The following is a 14,815-nucleotide window of genomic DNA, read 5'->3' as shown; positions in this document are numbered from 1 at the left end:
AGCATGACCCTTTGATCATCGAAGCTTATGATGGAATGAGGAAAGTGTCAGATTACGAGCTAGATATACTATCAGAATCTGGGTTCGCATCCTTGACTCCTTGACGTGCCTATGAATCTGAGAACGGATAAGATCGTGAAGGCCTTGTGCGCTAACCTGGGTACGATTCTGCAAACTGACCTTTGTCAGGGCGTAAACATGGGCAACTATGTACGCGTGAGGGTTGCACTCCCGGTGTACAAGGCGCTGGAGACATCAGTGGCCCTGACTGCAAAGGTGAAGGACAAGAAAACTAAGATGGAGTTTGATATTCAGTACGAGAAACTGCGGCACATCTGCTATACTTGTGGTTACCTAGGCCATCAGGACATGTCGTGTGGGAGGAAGCTGAAGGGCGGCGCCCCCAGCGAGAAGTACAGCGGCAAACTCAGGTGTTCGCCACCTAGGCGGTTCATGCAGCAGAAGGGGACTGTACGTGCAAAAGTAAACCCACAGCCTACCGGGGCCTGGACTTCTCGTCAGGCAGCAGCACTAACTCGGTGCGCCGTCGGGGTAGCCGTGGACCTTGGCATGAGGGTGCGGCCTCGGCTCAGCAAGAGTACGCAGAACACAACCGTGGGAACCCAGCTGTTGACGAACTGCTTGTTGAACAAATGCGTAATATGGACAGCCATGGGAGCATGAGGGAGGAGAAGGAGCAATCTGCTACAGGGCGCCAACCTCAAAATGTCAACAAATCTTCCCATGACACGGCGGAGTCGCAGCCGAGGAGCTCGGACATTATCCCGGCCTTGAGGAATTTATCTCAGGAAGTGAGGATGGACGACACTGACGTGTCTGACGATCTTTCATCGCTGGGCAAGCGTAATGCAGGAGACGATCATGCTATTGGCTCCGGGCTGGGTGAAAGTAAGGCCCTGGTGTTGTATTCTAACACGGCTACTAAGGCCCTGGTGTTGTATTCTAACACGGCTACTGTGGCCAAACCGTTGCTTTCAGGTACTCCTAAAAAACGCAGAACCGAGGCGAACCAAGAAGGTGAACAGGCGGGGAGAGGAGGAGATGGCCATGACCAGGAGATGCAGGATAGGACCAACACTATGGAGGCAGCCGGCCATGGGGCCACTGGCGACCTGACGGGGCCAACGGAGCCCTGTCAGGAGCAATGAATATCCTCAGTTGGAACTGCCGAGGGAGAGGAAACCCTCGGACAGTTCGTGATCTCGTGAGTCTAGCAAAGACTCATTCCCCTTGTATCATTTTTCTTTGTGAAACTAGGCACTCTAGGAATAAAATGAAAAGTTACCATGCTCGGTTAGGATTAAGTGGTTTTGATGGTATTGATAGTGTTGGTCTTAGTGGAGGTCTCGCCTTGTATTGGCATGAGTCTTTGAGTCTGGATGTAAAAGAAATGAATGAACGATATATTGATGCATATGTGAATTCTTTGGCGTGTGAGCCAACTTGGAGACTCACTTGCGTCTACGGTGAACCGCAGACAGAGGACCATCATCACATGTGGTCCCTCCTCCGTAATCTTCACCAGCGGGCTGATATGCCTTGGATGGTGATTGGAGACTTCAACGAGGCCATGTGGAGCTTCGAACACTTCTCCGAAATACCTTGTGCGGCAGGTCGGATGACCGATTTTCGAGATATTTTGGAAATTTGTGGCCTCGGTGATCTCGGTTTTGCAGGGCTCTCGTATACATACGATAACCGGATAAGTGGGAGGGCCAACGTCAAGGTCCGGTTGGACTGTGCCGTGGCTAACAATGCCTGGCAGGACGCCTTTGCAGATGCAAGGTGGAGCACCTGGTGGCTCCAAGCTCGGACCACCGCGCCATCCTCCTCAAGTGCGTCCAAGAGGAGGCCGTACCGGTGACCGGTAGGCGATGCCACCAATACGAGGTGATGTGGGAGAGAGACCCATCTCTCCCGGAGATCATCATGAACACATGGACGGAGCTGGGCTCTATGCTACATTTGGGTGATGTTGCGGATGGCCTGAATGACATGATGAAGAGGCTTCAGGACTGGAGTTGCAAGAAATTTGGTAATGTGATCAAAGAAATTAATAAATCTCGTTCTCGCCTTGAGGACCTCATGCAGACCGCAAAGAGATAAAGGAGGCCAATGATCGTTTGAATGAACTATTGTACTGTAAAGAAATGTTATGGATGCAGAGATCTCACATTGCTTGGCTGCGTGAGGGAGACCGAAACACATAGTTCTTTCATCGGAAGGCGGTTTGGAGGGCACGGAAAAATTGCATCAAGGCCCTTGTGGATGACGCTGGAGTTACCCACAAAGACCATGAGTCCATGGCTGCTATGGCGACTTCTTATTTCGCCTCACTGTTTGCCGCCGATAAGTCATTATGTGTTGATCCGGTTATTGATTTGATTAATACACGAGTCACTAATGACATGAATGTCCAACTGTGTGCAGAGTTCTCGGACAAGGAGATTGCAGATGCACTGTTCCAGATAGGGCCGCTTAAAGCCCCCGGGCTAGATGGGTTTCCTGCCCGCTTCTTTCAGAGGAATTGGGCGGTCATGAGAGAGAACGTAATCAGCAGTGTGAAAGAATTCTTTAGGATCAGAGTAATGCTGGATGGGGTGAACAACACCTCCATTGTTCTCATCCCTAAGATAGATAACCCAGAAAAACTCATCGAGTTCAGACCTATCAGTTTGTGCAATGTCATTTACATGGTAGTTGCTAAATGCTTGGTTAATCGGTTGAGGCTTTTTTGGACAACATTATTTCACCGGCTTAGAGTGCTTTTGTCCCTGGATGAATGATTACTGATAATGCTCTAGTTGCTTTTGAGTGTATACATCATATTCAGCAGGAGAAGGACCCGGAAAATAGTTTCTGCGCTTACAAATTGGATCTGTCCGAAGCTTATGACAGGGCAGATTGGACCTTCTTGAAGCGAATGATGCAAAAGATGGGTTTTGCTCGCCAGTGGGTGGACTGGATTATGACTTGCTTCACCTCGGTGAGATATACAGTTAAATTTAATGGGGTCCTGTTGGATTCGTTTGCACCGACGCGTGGGCTTCAGCAAGGTGATCATCTCTCCCCGTTTTCGTTCCTTTTTGTGGCTGACGGGCTCTCGATGTTGTTGAAGGACGGAGAAGATAGGGCGACTTTACCCCGCTAAAGGTGTGCAGATGGGCACCAGGCGTCTCCCACTTGTTGTTTGCGGACGACACGCTTTTTATTTTTCAAAGCAGAGGAGGAACAAGCAATGAAGGTGCATGAGCTACTCAACACGTATGAGAAAGCAACGGGGCAGTGTATTAACCCGGCCAAGTGCAGCGTACTGTTTGGTAAATCTTGTACTGAGAACAATCAAGAGAAGGTTCGTGCGATGCTGCATGTCAGCCTAATCACTTTTGAGGAAAAGTATTTGGGCCTGTCTACCCCGGACAGACATATGTCTAGGGGAAAATTTCAGAATTTGCAGTCGAGGCTCCTCAAGCGGATCATTGCATGGGGAGATACATTGTCACTGGCTGGTAAGGAGATTATGATCAAGGCTGTTGCATAGGCGATCCCAACATATATTATGGGGTTTTTTTAAACTCCCAATGTCAGTGTGCGATGACCTCAATAGGATGGTGCGGATCTTCTGGTGGGATTCATCCGAGGGAAAAAAGGAAAACGTATTGGATGGCATGGCCGAATATTCTTGCACATAAAATGAAGAGCGGCTTGGGGTTTAGAGACTTTCGTCTCCTTAACCAAGCTTTATTGGCACGGCAGGCGTGGCGACTTCTTTCTAACCCTAACAGTTTATGTGCGCAGGTCCTCAAAGCCAGATATTACCCAGACAGCCGACTTGAGGACACTGTCTTCTCTGGGAACGCCTCTCCCACGTGGCAGGCCATTCAGTATGGCCTCAAGCTCCTTAAGAATGGGATTGTATGGCCCGTCAGCGATGGACGGAATATACGCATTTGGCGTGACCGTTGGCTCCCAATGGAACCGACGGGGCAGCCGATCACGTGGCAAGGGACTTGCCGTCTTTGACGGGTCTCAGAGCTCCTGGACGAGTCTGGCGCCTGGCGTACGGACATGCTGCGGCAGTATTTTCTCCCGGCGGATGTCGCGACCATCACCAGCATTCGCACGTCGCCCTGCATCACCGATGATGTCATCACATGGGCCTCGGAGAAGAGCGGTGTCTTCACCGTTCGCTCCGCATATCTCCTTGCCATGGACGAGCGCGAGCGTCCGTTGGCGACCGCAACGAGCAGGGCACCGGATGGTCATCGCGCCATCTGGAAGATCATATGGGGGTGCCTTGCTCCCCTAAAGGTACGAGTCTTTGCATGGAGGCTGGTTTCCAACTCGCTCGCTACTTGGGCAAATAAATTCTCTCGACACCTCGAACTCTCTGATGTGTGTCCCCTTTGTCGTGTGGAACGAGAGGATGGTTTCCACGCTATGTGCAGGTGCCCTCTGGCGAAAGAGTTGTGGTGTGGTATGGCGCGTGAGTGACCCATAGCCAACAGTGGCGGAGCTAGGTAGAAAGTTTTGGGGGGACCAAGACTAAAACATGACTGTCTGAGGGTGTAAAATGCTAAAAAAAGTCTCATCTAAGTCCTCCATAAAAAAAATCTTCACAGTTTGGTAAAAAATTGGGGGGGCCACAGCCACCCCAGACTTGTACATAGCTCCGCCACTGATAGCCAAGTTGGAGGACGTCACGTACACTGGCCCAGAATGGTTGTTCTCACTTTTGGATCCGCTATTTGATACTATGCATATGATTGCCCTCATGACCATGTGGCGTGTGTGGTATGTGTGAAATGAAATTACTCATGGCAAGTCGCCACCCCCAACGGAAGCATCACGCAGATTTTTACAAGGCTACATCAATTCCTTGTTATGCATCCACCAATGGCCCCAAGGTAACACGGAGAAAGGGAAGATGGTGGTTCGGGTTGATGCTTTCGCGCCACCACAACATGTACAACAGAAGGCCGAAGTGAGGTGGGCGTTACCTCCAGCCGGTTGGACAAAATTGAATGTTGATGGTAGCTATGTACCGCCAACAGGAGCAGCTGGAGGAGGCATGGTCCTGCGGTCAGACCGAGGAGGCATAATTTTCACTGCTTGTAGGGAAATTCGCACATGTGATAATGCCCTGGAAGCCGAGTTGGCTGCATGTAGGGAGGGGCTAGAATTGGCCCTACACCGGTCTGATTTATCCATTCTCATTGAGATGGATAGTGTGAAAGCAGTGAATATGCTGAACGCTTCAAGAAGGGACCGTTCGAGCCTTCGAGGCACCGTATGCTAGTTGAGGAGATCAAGAGGATGAAGGATGCTGAAGTTAGTCGTCCGCAAAATAAAGTTAGCCACGCTCTTGCGAAATACGGCAGGAGTACCCCCCTCCCCCGTACTGCGGTATGGCTGGGCTCGAGTATGCGTGACATTGTAAACTTACTTCTGGCTGATTTGCCTCCTTGAGTAATAGAAATCTCCCTTTACCCCACAAAAACAAATACGAGTTAAAATTATCGCCACATCAGGAGTTTAACCTTAACCTCAAAGCATCTCAAATTGATTAATTTATATTCATTTTCCTACATCAAGAACTCAATTTTCGACAAAGAGTGTATTTTATTGGCTCAAAATGAGGCATCAAAAGGATACAGATATAGTGAGCACACCCGGCCTCTGCATAGCTAGGATGCACACAGCCAACACTAACACACGCACACAACACCACGTCAGCAAATAGCAAAGTCATATAAGACCAAAGCCATGCGTAGACGATGAAGAAAAAAATCAGAGCGACCAAATCCTTAATAGGCAAACTACAACAATGACCATATCCGCACCAACTATGTCATGGCACCGCGCGAATGACGGGATTCTTCAACAGCAACGCCTTCAGGAAGGGAACGATGCTCAGTCGCCGCCATCACCGGATTCAACCACTTATGGTCAGAATCGAGGTTTTCACCCTGAAAAATCAGTCCGAGTATATCCGAGCAATGCCTTCAACAAGGTAACGACATAAAAATATCGCCATTGCTAGGCATAACCAACTCGGGTCACCTAGGTTTTCACCCCGGAACTCGAGACCCGGTGCTTGAGTAGCACCACCATCAAGTCGCTCATGTGTTGCCGCCACCACATTTTTCCGATCTCAACAGCTACATGCGATGTGTAATCGGCACCGCTGCACCACCATCCCTCCGCGTCAAGTCATCATTCTTAGTTTGCATCTCACCGTCGAAGTCAACCACCGAAATTGAAGTGAGAAAACCTCGCGAAGATGTATCGATGGCCACCGCAATCCACATCAAGGTCGCTGCCGGGACGAGATGACCAACCGTCGGTGTGGGCCCAGCAAACAGCGATGCATCGGATCTAAACGTAGCAGCCACACTGATGGGCACCGCATCTCATCCAGAATACCATCTTCATGACCCGGAGGGGCCAGCCGGCAGCACCGATCGGCGTCTTGAAAGTCGAATCTGGCCCCTGGGCAACGGCCGCCGCCATGGCGCCTCGTCTGCCAGCCAGATCTGGACACGAGCAGCGCATGGGGCGCTTGTCCTGTCATTAGCGTTTTGATTTTCGGTTTGAGAATTTTTTCGCCTCAGGCTGAGATGGCTGAATTTCGGCCATTTTCAAAAATTTCGGCTGAAATTTGACCAAAATTTGACTGACATTTGACTAAAGTTTGATGAAAAATTGCCAAATTTAACCAATTTCGGCCGAAGGATAAATTTCGCCCCAGGCCGAGATGGCCGAAATTCGGCCGAAATCTGTTTTTTCGGCCGAAATTGAAAACACAGCCTGTCATGCGGACAGCCACCAACGGCCACAGAGCACCGCCCAAAGCCGCCGCCGTCGGTGAGAAGTCACAAGTACGTGCAAAGCAAGCCCTCAACCAAGCACACAGGTTGATTGATTTGTTGCCAAGCAATACATGCACGTCTAGAATCGATTCGATCTCTCCAGGTCTTCGTGGTCCCTGAAGAACAGCCATAAGCAGGGGCCCGCCGCCGCCGTCAGCCGCACGCCGGCGGCGTCCTCCGGCGACGGCGGAGGGAACGACGGGAGGAGAGGGAGTTAGGCGGGGCAATGCCGCCGCCGCCCGTGTCGCCCGGGATGAGCGACGCGGGGGCCAGAGCGTGATTTTTGGAGAGGTTTGTTACGGTTACAGAAGTCAAAAAAAATTAAAGCTCACGAATGGTTTGCCCCCATCAGGAACTCAATGAGAGGGCGTTGAAGGCTCAAGAGCTGAAGCGGCAGCCTACTCTAGTTATAGGCCAACACACATCGCTCACACCAAGAGACATTAGCAGCCTAGTTTTAGGGTGCTTCGTGCGTAATTTGCCTCTCACCGTGAAGAACTCACAACTACAACTCTTCTTTAGCAAGCATGACAACGTGTCTAGCGCCGAGTGATCTACTAGAAAAATACCAAGCGCTCACAAGGCAACATTATCGACGGCACATTCCAATAAGGAAGATGCTTTAGATGCTCTGAACACACTATTTTGGATGGATGTAGACTCGAGGTAAGCTTTGGTGGGAAGGTGGTGACGGCGGCCATCTCTTCCACCAAAGTAGCATAGCTACATACATATGGACTATATAGCTCGATCCTCTTTGTTATTCTAAATAGTGAACAAGTTTAATTTGTTATATCCCCCAAAACATGTCACAAATTCATCATGTACTTGATCAGGTGATCAGCAAATACAGACGATGAAAAGCCGGTACATTCCACCACTTCCTTGTCGTTGGGCAGTGTAGTAATTCAGTTTTTCCACATCAGTGGCCACCGGGACAAAACAACTTAATGTTTTCTATAATCAAGAAAATAATAATCTATAGTACTCAGAAGGAAAATGTTGCATCCATACTGCGGATTTTCTAGTAAACGCACCACTTTTTTTCACTTTATTGATTCATTCCCGCATCGACTGTGTGCCATGCCTTTGCCTGTGAAAATATCCATTCTATCTCATCTTGGACAAAAATCACCAAAACAGATCATTCTTTGCCGGTGACTAAGCGGTGACCAATTAATTCTTCACGAGTTCCTTATCTCCTTTGCCCAGCCATCGTCCTGCTCCCGGTCCTAGCCAAGAGAATTTGTGCATCTTGTTCCACGTTCATGTCGTCATGTCTAGAGGCAGGGACGAACTCAAAACTCTGTTCTTTGCCTTGAGAGCCTACAGAGGAAAAATTGGAAGATGATGAGCCACACCTTACAATAATTCAAGATGCCCAAAAGCCGACCGATGGAATAATGTGTATGCATGGCAGAGGTTTTGGTTTGCCTACCTCTTTGTCCCAGTTGGTGCGGATGGTAATGGCCAGCAGCAACAGCATCTGCACAACTACCCCGCAGATTATTCCCAACCACAGCCCCTGGAGTTCATACCATTACATTGGTTTTCAGAGGTTTCTTCAGATGAGAATGAAATACAAGTGAAACAGCAACTTTCTGTATGCATGGTATGGGTGGTAAAATTAAATCAGTACCATTCCGCCAAGATGGAAGACAAAGGCAAAGCATAGCGCCGCTGGAATGCCGACAAGGTAGTACGCACTGAGATTGACACAAGCTCCAATCCTTTGCAAGCCACAGCCCCTGACAATACCTGGAATATATCAAGTGTATACCCCACGCTGCAGTCAGTATCTTGAGAGTAATGTTCACCAAAATGCTACATATCGTTCATCGAAATGATATGAGACAAGATAGACGGGTGCATCTAAAAAAAAGATAGATAGACTAGAGTTGAAATTCAGGAAATAGTCCGGAAATACTTGGAATTTGAGTTATTTAGTGCATCCTCTACATTTACCTGAAAGAACACATTGCAGATTGTCGAAAATGATCGACACGGAAAGAAGCGGCATCATTCTCGCAATGTACTCCACCACCTCCTTCTCGTTGCTGTATGCGTACCCCCATATATTGCGCACCGAGAGCATAAGAAGTCCTAAAACCACACCCGTCGCGAGGCCCAGAACCATGATCACACGAGTAGCCAGACGGGCAGCTTCAGGTCGCCCAGCACCAAGCTCGTTTGAAACACGGGTGCTACAATGACAAGATACACGATTTCATCGCCGCAATGACTCTATGATAAAGTTGCAATACAGGCATGGCAAAGTTGTTTAGTCGTACCTTATGGCTGCCCCAAGACCGAAGGGGATCATGATTGCTAATGAAACTGTGTTCAAGCTGCAAGCAGTTCCACATTTCCCATCAGAAGAGAGCATACAGAATGTGAAATACTCCATGAAAAATGCAACTCACCAAATGGACAACACCGATGCCTCCAGCTTAGGATTTGGGAGAAGTCCGGAGAGAAGTACCAGCAGCTCAGACGACCACCACTCTAGACTGTGTACATGTAGGATCAGATTCAGTCGAAGATGGAGCGCGAAAAAAATGTACCTGCAAATCTGAGGGGCACAAACTAAAACTCACCAAACCATCAGCGCAGATGGCACGGCAAGCTTCATGAAGCTAAGGATGTTGCGAAACGCGTCCTTTGAGAGGCCTGTCCAGGTGCTCCTGCACGATGGAGAGACCCTGATGTAGAGAGCCAAGATTGACACATTGGCCAGGTACGAGATGCCATTGGCCATGGCAGCGCCCTTGTTGCGCAGCCCAAACCTGCACACCAGCAACCAGCACACAAGAACGTGGCTCAGCGCCGTGACGCCTGAACTCGCCATCACAGGGAGGACGATGTTCTGCGTCTGGAGGAACCGGACGTGGCACTCCAGCGGTCCGTAAACGAACAATGCCGGAATCATCCACCGGATGTAGCTCCCTGCCCCCATGGCAATCTCCCGGTCCTGGCCGAAGAGAAGGAGGATCTGCCCGGTGTACGCCCAGACCACCGCAACCACAACGCTCACCAGAGTGAGCACGAGGATTGCTCTCTGCTTGTAGATGCCGAGCAGATGGTACTGTCCTGCCCCGAAGGCTTGGCCACACAGTGTTTCCAAGCAGCTTGCCATGCCAGACTAAGATGATTACGAACAGATACAAGAGAAGATATTCAGGTTGATGTTAGTTGTTCATTCATGACGATCAAAATATGTAGGAGAGGTGATGAATTCACATAAAATATACCAACAAGCTGAAGCCGGTGACACCGGCAAAGGAGGTGGCGATGGAGGCACTCGAGAGAGAGAGCTCACCGAGATGGCCGACAAACATGACCGATATCATCTGCACGACATTCTGCAACAGGCATCCGGCGATGAGGGGCCCGGCGAGGCACAGCTGCTTCTTAACCTCAATCACCACCAAGCTCTCTTTTGGCCCTCCTGTCTCCTCAGTGCTGCTGTTGCCCCCAACAGGGGGCTCCTCCATGGCTGGCAACATGCTTGAAATCTCACGCCGTGGTTCCGAAGAAGGTGAGTGTTAACAGGTAAAGTGGGGTATATTTATCATGTTTGTGAAAGTATATACTAATACTTCGTCAGTAAACTAACATAAAAGCGTTTGGATCACAACATTAGTGAGTATTTAGATCACTACTAAATGCTCTTATATTACTAGTTTACACAGGGAGTATTAATCAACCTTATCAATGCTGCATAGACCCGCCACTTGAGGAAAAATTCAGTAAGGAAACCAAGAGGAAACAGACGCACTCGCTTGGCAGCCAAGAGGAGCGTGCCTCCGAACCAGTCAATTTCATCGTGCCTGGGTCAAGTGGACTGAAGAATCTCATCATCTCATGTGAGACCAAGGAGGCCAAGTTCAAGACATCTGACACAATAAACTATCTGACGAGCAAGATTGGATGGAATGCGTTAAGCACATGCTTGATCAGCTCGTTTGCACTATTATAGTCGAAAAGGCTCGAAAGTTAACGAAATCAATCACGGCCGGCGGCCTGAGCCACTCTCGTCTTCATTTGTCATATCTGAACCTCGGACGTGCTACGACCTACTTCATGACGCATATACAAACAAAAGGGAATTTCCTAAGATGCACTGCCACCAAGGTATCGGTTAACCACCCCGTGGTTTATTCATACCATGATTGTTTCTGCTTTAGGCAGCAGATTCTCATAGGAAAATTCAAAAGCTGAAACCCAATAGCTATTTGAAATCAGCTTTGCCAGCGAAGCTGAATCTAGATTTGGCCTATTTTCAGTGCAATTGACTGAAGCACGTCCAAGCGTCCACAAGTGATTCAGAGCCAATTGTAGAAACAAACAGAGCCAGCTGTGAGGGCATGGCTAGTGCATATCCTGCCCCACATGCCATGTAGGATCGGATGTCAGGAGAAATAGGTTCGGATGGAGAAGCGGGACCCACTTCAGAAGGCTTGGGAAAATACAATGTGATCCGGTGTAAAAAGCTCCTCCCTCCGTTTCTAAATAGAAGTCTTTTTATAGATTTTCAATAAGGATTGCATACGAATGTATATAGACATATTTTAGAGTGTAGATACACTCATTTTGCTCCGTATGTAGTCCGCATTGGAATCTCTAAAAAGACTTTTATTTATGAATGGAAGAAGTAAAAAAGTTGAAGTGGAGAGTAGAGATGCATGTGCACTAGAGTTTATATTTTTCTATTCTTTGATGAGACCCACTAGTGGTGGCTTGCTTTGGGAGATTTTTTTTTAATGTAGATGCCTCAAACTAATTTTTTCATGGGGCATCTGTATCCATATGCCACCATATTTCATGCCTTGAATGGGCTCCTGAATTTCGTGTTGAGCTGAACAGATTTTGTGACGCCCCTCTCTCGTAAGCTTGTTATTTTTCCTAAATCCGGCATGGGCAACAACAGATTTGGAGTCTATGGGAAAAGAAGGGAAAAAGACCATGAAAGGGTGCGGATAAGAACCATACAGCAGCAGCGGCTTGAGGCGGCCCCAGGGATGAGGGCCCAAAGAAGTTGTCTCCGGCCGAGGAAGGAGGCTACGGGGATGATGGAGTTGTGTTGTATTGGGCCAATACACGGATCAGCAGATTACATCAGATAGAACACCATGGAGATCATAGAGAACATGTTATTTAAGATCGGAGAGAAAGAAGAATCCATCTAGCTACTAGCTATAGACCCATATGTCTGTGATAAACTATTCACACATCATTGGAGATACAACAAGGTTGATGTAGAAGCCCTCCATAACCGATCCCCCCTCCGACAGAGTACCGGAAAAGGCCTCCAGATGGGATCATGGAAGAACAGAGACTTGTCACGGCGGAAAAAGTGTCTCGGGTGGCTCTCTGTTGGTTTGAGGATTTTAGGAAATTTATGGAGGGGGAGTCAGGTCAAACGAAGCTGCGTGGGAGGGCGCATCGGGTGAGCTCGTCGTTCTTCTATAGATCTTCTGGCCTCTTCCCAAACCTTCTAGGGTCCCTTCTGGTTTAGAAAAAATTATCGTAAAGTTTCATTGTGTTTGGACTTCCTTTGGTATTGATTTTCTGAAAAGCTGAAAAAACAAGAAAAAAACAACAACTGATACTTGGCACTGAGTTAATAGGTTAGTCCTAAAAATTATATAAAATTACATCTAAAGTATCTAAGAATGATAATATAATAACATGAAACAATCAAAAATTATAGATACATTGGAGATGTATAAGTCACCATGACAATGGCATCTGATTCTAAGCGGTGATCATGGCCTTGAAGACAGGACGGTAATCTATGCCAAAACCTTCCACATAAGACTTCTAGTTGGCTTTGAAGACAGGACGGTATGTTTTTTTACATTGGTTGTTCTTTCATTCATGGCGTGCCTGAATTGATGTTAGTTACTTCATGAAACTGTACTAGTGTTCTATGATTTAGGCCTTTGTTAAGGTCATGACCATGGCTGCCCTGCATGCAGCTGGCTAACAGTCAAATTGATATGTGAACATACACACAGGTTGTTTACATGATTGCTTCATAGTTACAAAGGAGTACCGATCAGATTTTAGATCATTCATAGTGTTTTATGAAAAAACCTAACAATAGTTATCCATGCATAAACTAGGAAAGATGCTAAAAATAAAACAATATGGTTTTCTAAAATTTATGCCACATGGTGCACATTTTTGTTAATGCTTGAATAGGCATAATGATCTCTTGGACATTCATCTAGTTGTTTTGTGCAAGTATGTAAAAAGAGCATGCCATTGTTTAATTTGTGAACATGCTCACATAAGCCACTGTGAATTAATGGACAATTGGTATATGTAGTTATTTATAACTTGCAAGCGCAACTATTCCAATCCTTCAATTTGTCCACAGTTCATCCCGCGCTCTGCAAGAAAACAAGTCCTAATAAAGCTAGGCGTTTATTCATTTCAACACTCCTTTGCTAAGCCCCGGCTTAAAACAAAGCATGGCTTTATTTTCTATTGTTGCCTCCAAAACTTTGAAGAAAAAACCTTTTTCACTGGAAACTTGAAGAGAATTTGCCAAAGTATACATATTTCAAGTTGGTATGAAGCTATACTTCGATATTAGCACACATGAACATCAAATTGATGTGGAACTGGAAGATGTTCCAATGGTTCATCCTTGCAAGTGTTCTTAGACATACATACCTTGCTTACGTGAACTTGTGTTTACTTGCCTGTTCTTAATAGTCCTAACTATAGATATCTGTCAATGTTGTCATTCTTGTTTATGTATACCTACTCAGCTTTGCGATATCGTAAGGAACAAAAGAGATTGACAAAATGAAACTCGATGTTGGAACCACATGTATGTGGAAAGACATGCGGTACATCGTCATTTTTGCCGACAATATTGAAACGTTTGTATGGTGGTACGCACATGAACCAAGTTCTGGACCGTACAAGGTACTGATGCAAACTCTGACCGAGACCAACGTTAAGAAGAAACTGCCGGTAATAATTTTTTTTTTATCATTCATAGTACAACATTTGTTATTTAAAATATGCCATCATACCATGTAACTTGCAACAGAGACTCCCTAGTCGTGTTCTTTCTGATCAGATGGATCCACATGATGAAATGAGAATTATTATGTTTCCTGATGCTGCATATGGTTGTTATACTTGATGTTAGAAACAGATGGACGCCTCATCGTAATGGATGGCTGGAAGGATTTGCTTTCTTTTCTAAATTGGCAGTTGGAGACATGCTGCTCTTCATGATCCACCACGGAGGTGATGAGGTTATCCTCTTTGTAACTATGCCTGGGCAATCTGTGTAATCTGCTAAAGAGTAGTTCTATGATGTTGCTGCACTTCATGTTGATCCTCGAACACTCCTACTCGTGATGTGCGATACTTTTGGGAATGACGGTGCTGATGTACCAAATATTTGTTCCATGTCTACTTGTAATGCTATATTATTATTTGTGATCATATATATTTTCCAGTTCATGTTTTATTTAAGAATTAGTATGGCATCTCATAGTTCAGTAAAATGATAGCATAAACGGAAATAATGTAATAGATTTCATTACGAGCATCTCAACTAATATCCATCAGATATACCCAAATATTTGTTTTCAAGTCCACTATACCATTTTTCCCTTTCCAGCATGCTGAACATCTCAAGTAATACCCTAAAAATTTATTTTAATATGTTATAAACTCTGCCATGGCAGAAATTATAAGGTACTACGTTCTTATCACCAACTCGCTATTTTTAAATCATTTTGCTAACCAGCCGATCATTTTTTGTGACACCAAACATTTTAGTGACATTATGAATCGTCCGAGAAAATGGGCATGCGTAGTGACGCGGGCGAAAATCAGGCTAGAATGTTGCCAAAGTTGGCTAGGGCGCTGCCCTGGGAGGAAAATACCTC

At 46.7% G+C, this 14,815-nt stretch overlaps 1 protein-coding gene across 1 annotated transcript; it reads right to left on the bottom strand.

Annotated features, from left to right (window-relative positions):
• Positions 1-7,808: 7,808 nt before the first annotated feature.
• On the bottom strand, positions 7,809-10,407 carry LOC125556626 (protein DETOXIFICATION 16-like). Its single transcript, XM_048719313.2, has 8 exons — positions 10,145-10,407; positions 9,491-10,035; positions 9,317-9,403; positions 9,185-9,241; positions 8,859-9,097; positions 8,533-8,651; positions 8,332-8,418; positions 7,809-8,219 (listed from the first exon to the last, which is right to left on the bottom strand). Exons 1-8 carry the CDS (start codon positions 10,397-10,399, stop codon positions 8,160-8,162), a joined length of 1,449 nt encoding a protein of 482 aa, XP_048575270.1. The 5' UTR covers positions 10,400-10,407; the 3' UTR covers positions 7,809-8,159.
• Positions 10,408-14,815: the final 4,408 nt, after the last annotated feature.

This window comes from Triticum urartu, chromosome 5A, assembly GCF_056163025.1.
Source record: "Triticum urartu cultivar PI428250 chromosome 5A, HENAU_Tu73, whole genome shotgun sequence".
NCBI classification, from domain to species: Eukaryota; Viridiplantae; Streptophyta; class Magnoliopsida; order Poales; family Poaceae; genus Triticum; species Triticum urartu.
Note: the sequence above shows the minus strand (reverse complement) of the source record. Positions and strands in the feature narration are given on the sequence as shown.

Coding starts and splice junctions, on each gene's coding strand:
- LOC125556626 (XM_048719313.2), bottom strand. CDS start 10,399: ATGTTGCCAGCCATGGAGGAGCCCCCTGTTGGGGGCAACAGCAGCACT. Junction 9,242..9,316: donor GCATCGGTGTTGTCCATTTG/GTGAGTTGCATT, acceptor AACTGCTTGCAG/CTTGAACACAGTTTCATTAG. Junction 9,098..9,184: donor GGTCTTGGGGCAGCCATAAG/GTACGACTAAAC, acceptor TTGTCATTGTAG/CACCCGTGTTTCAAACGAGC.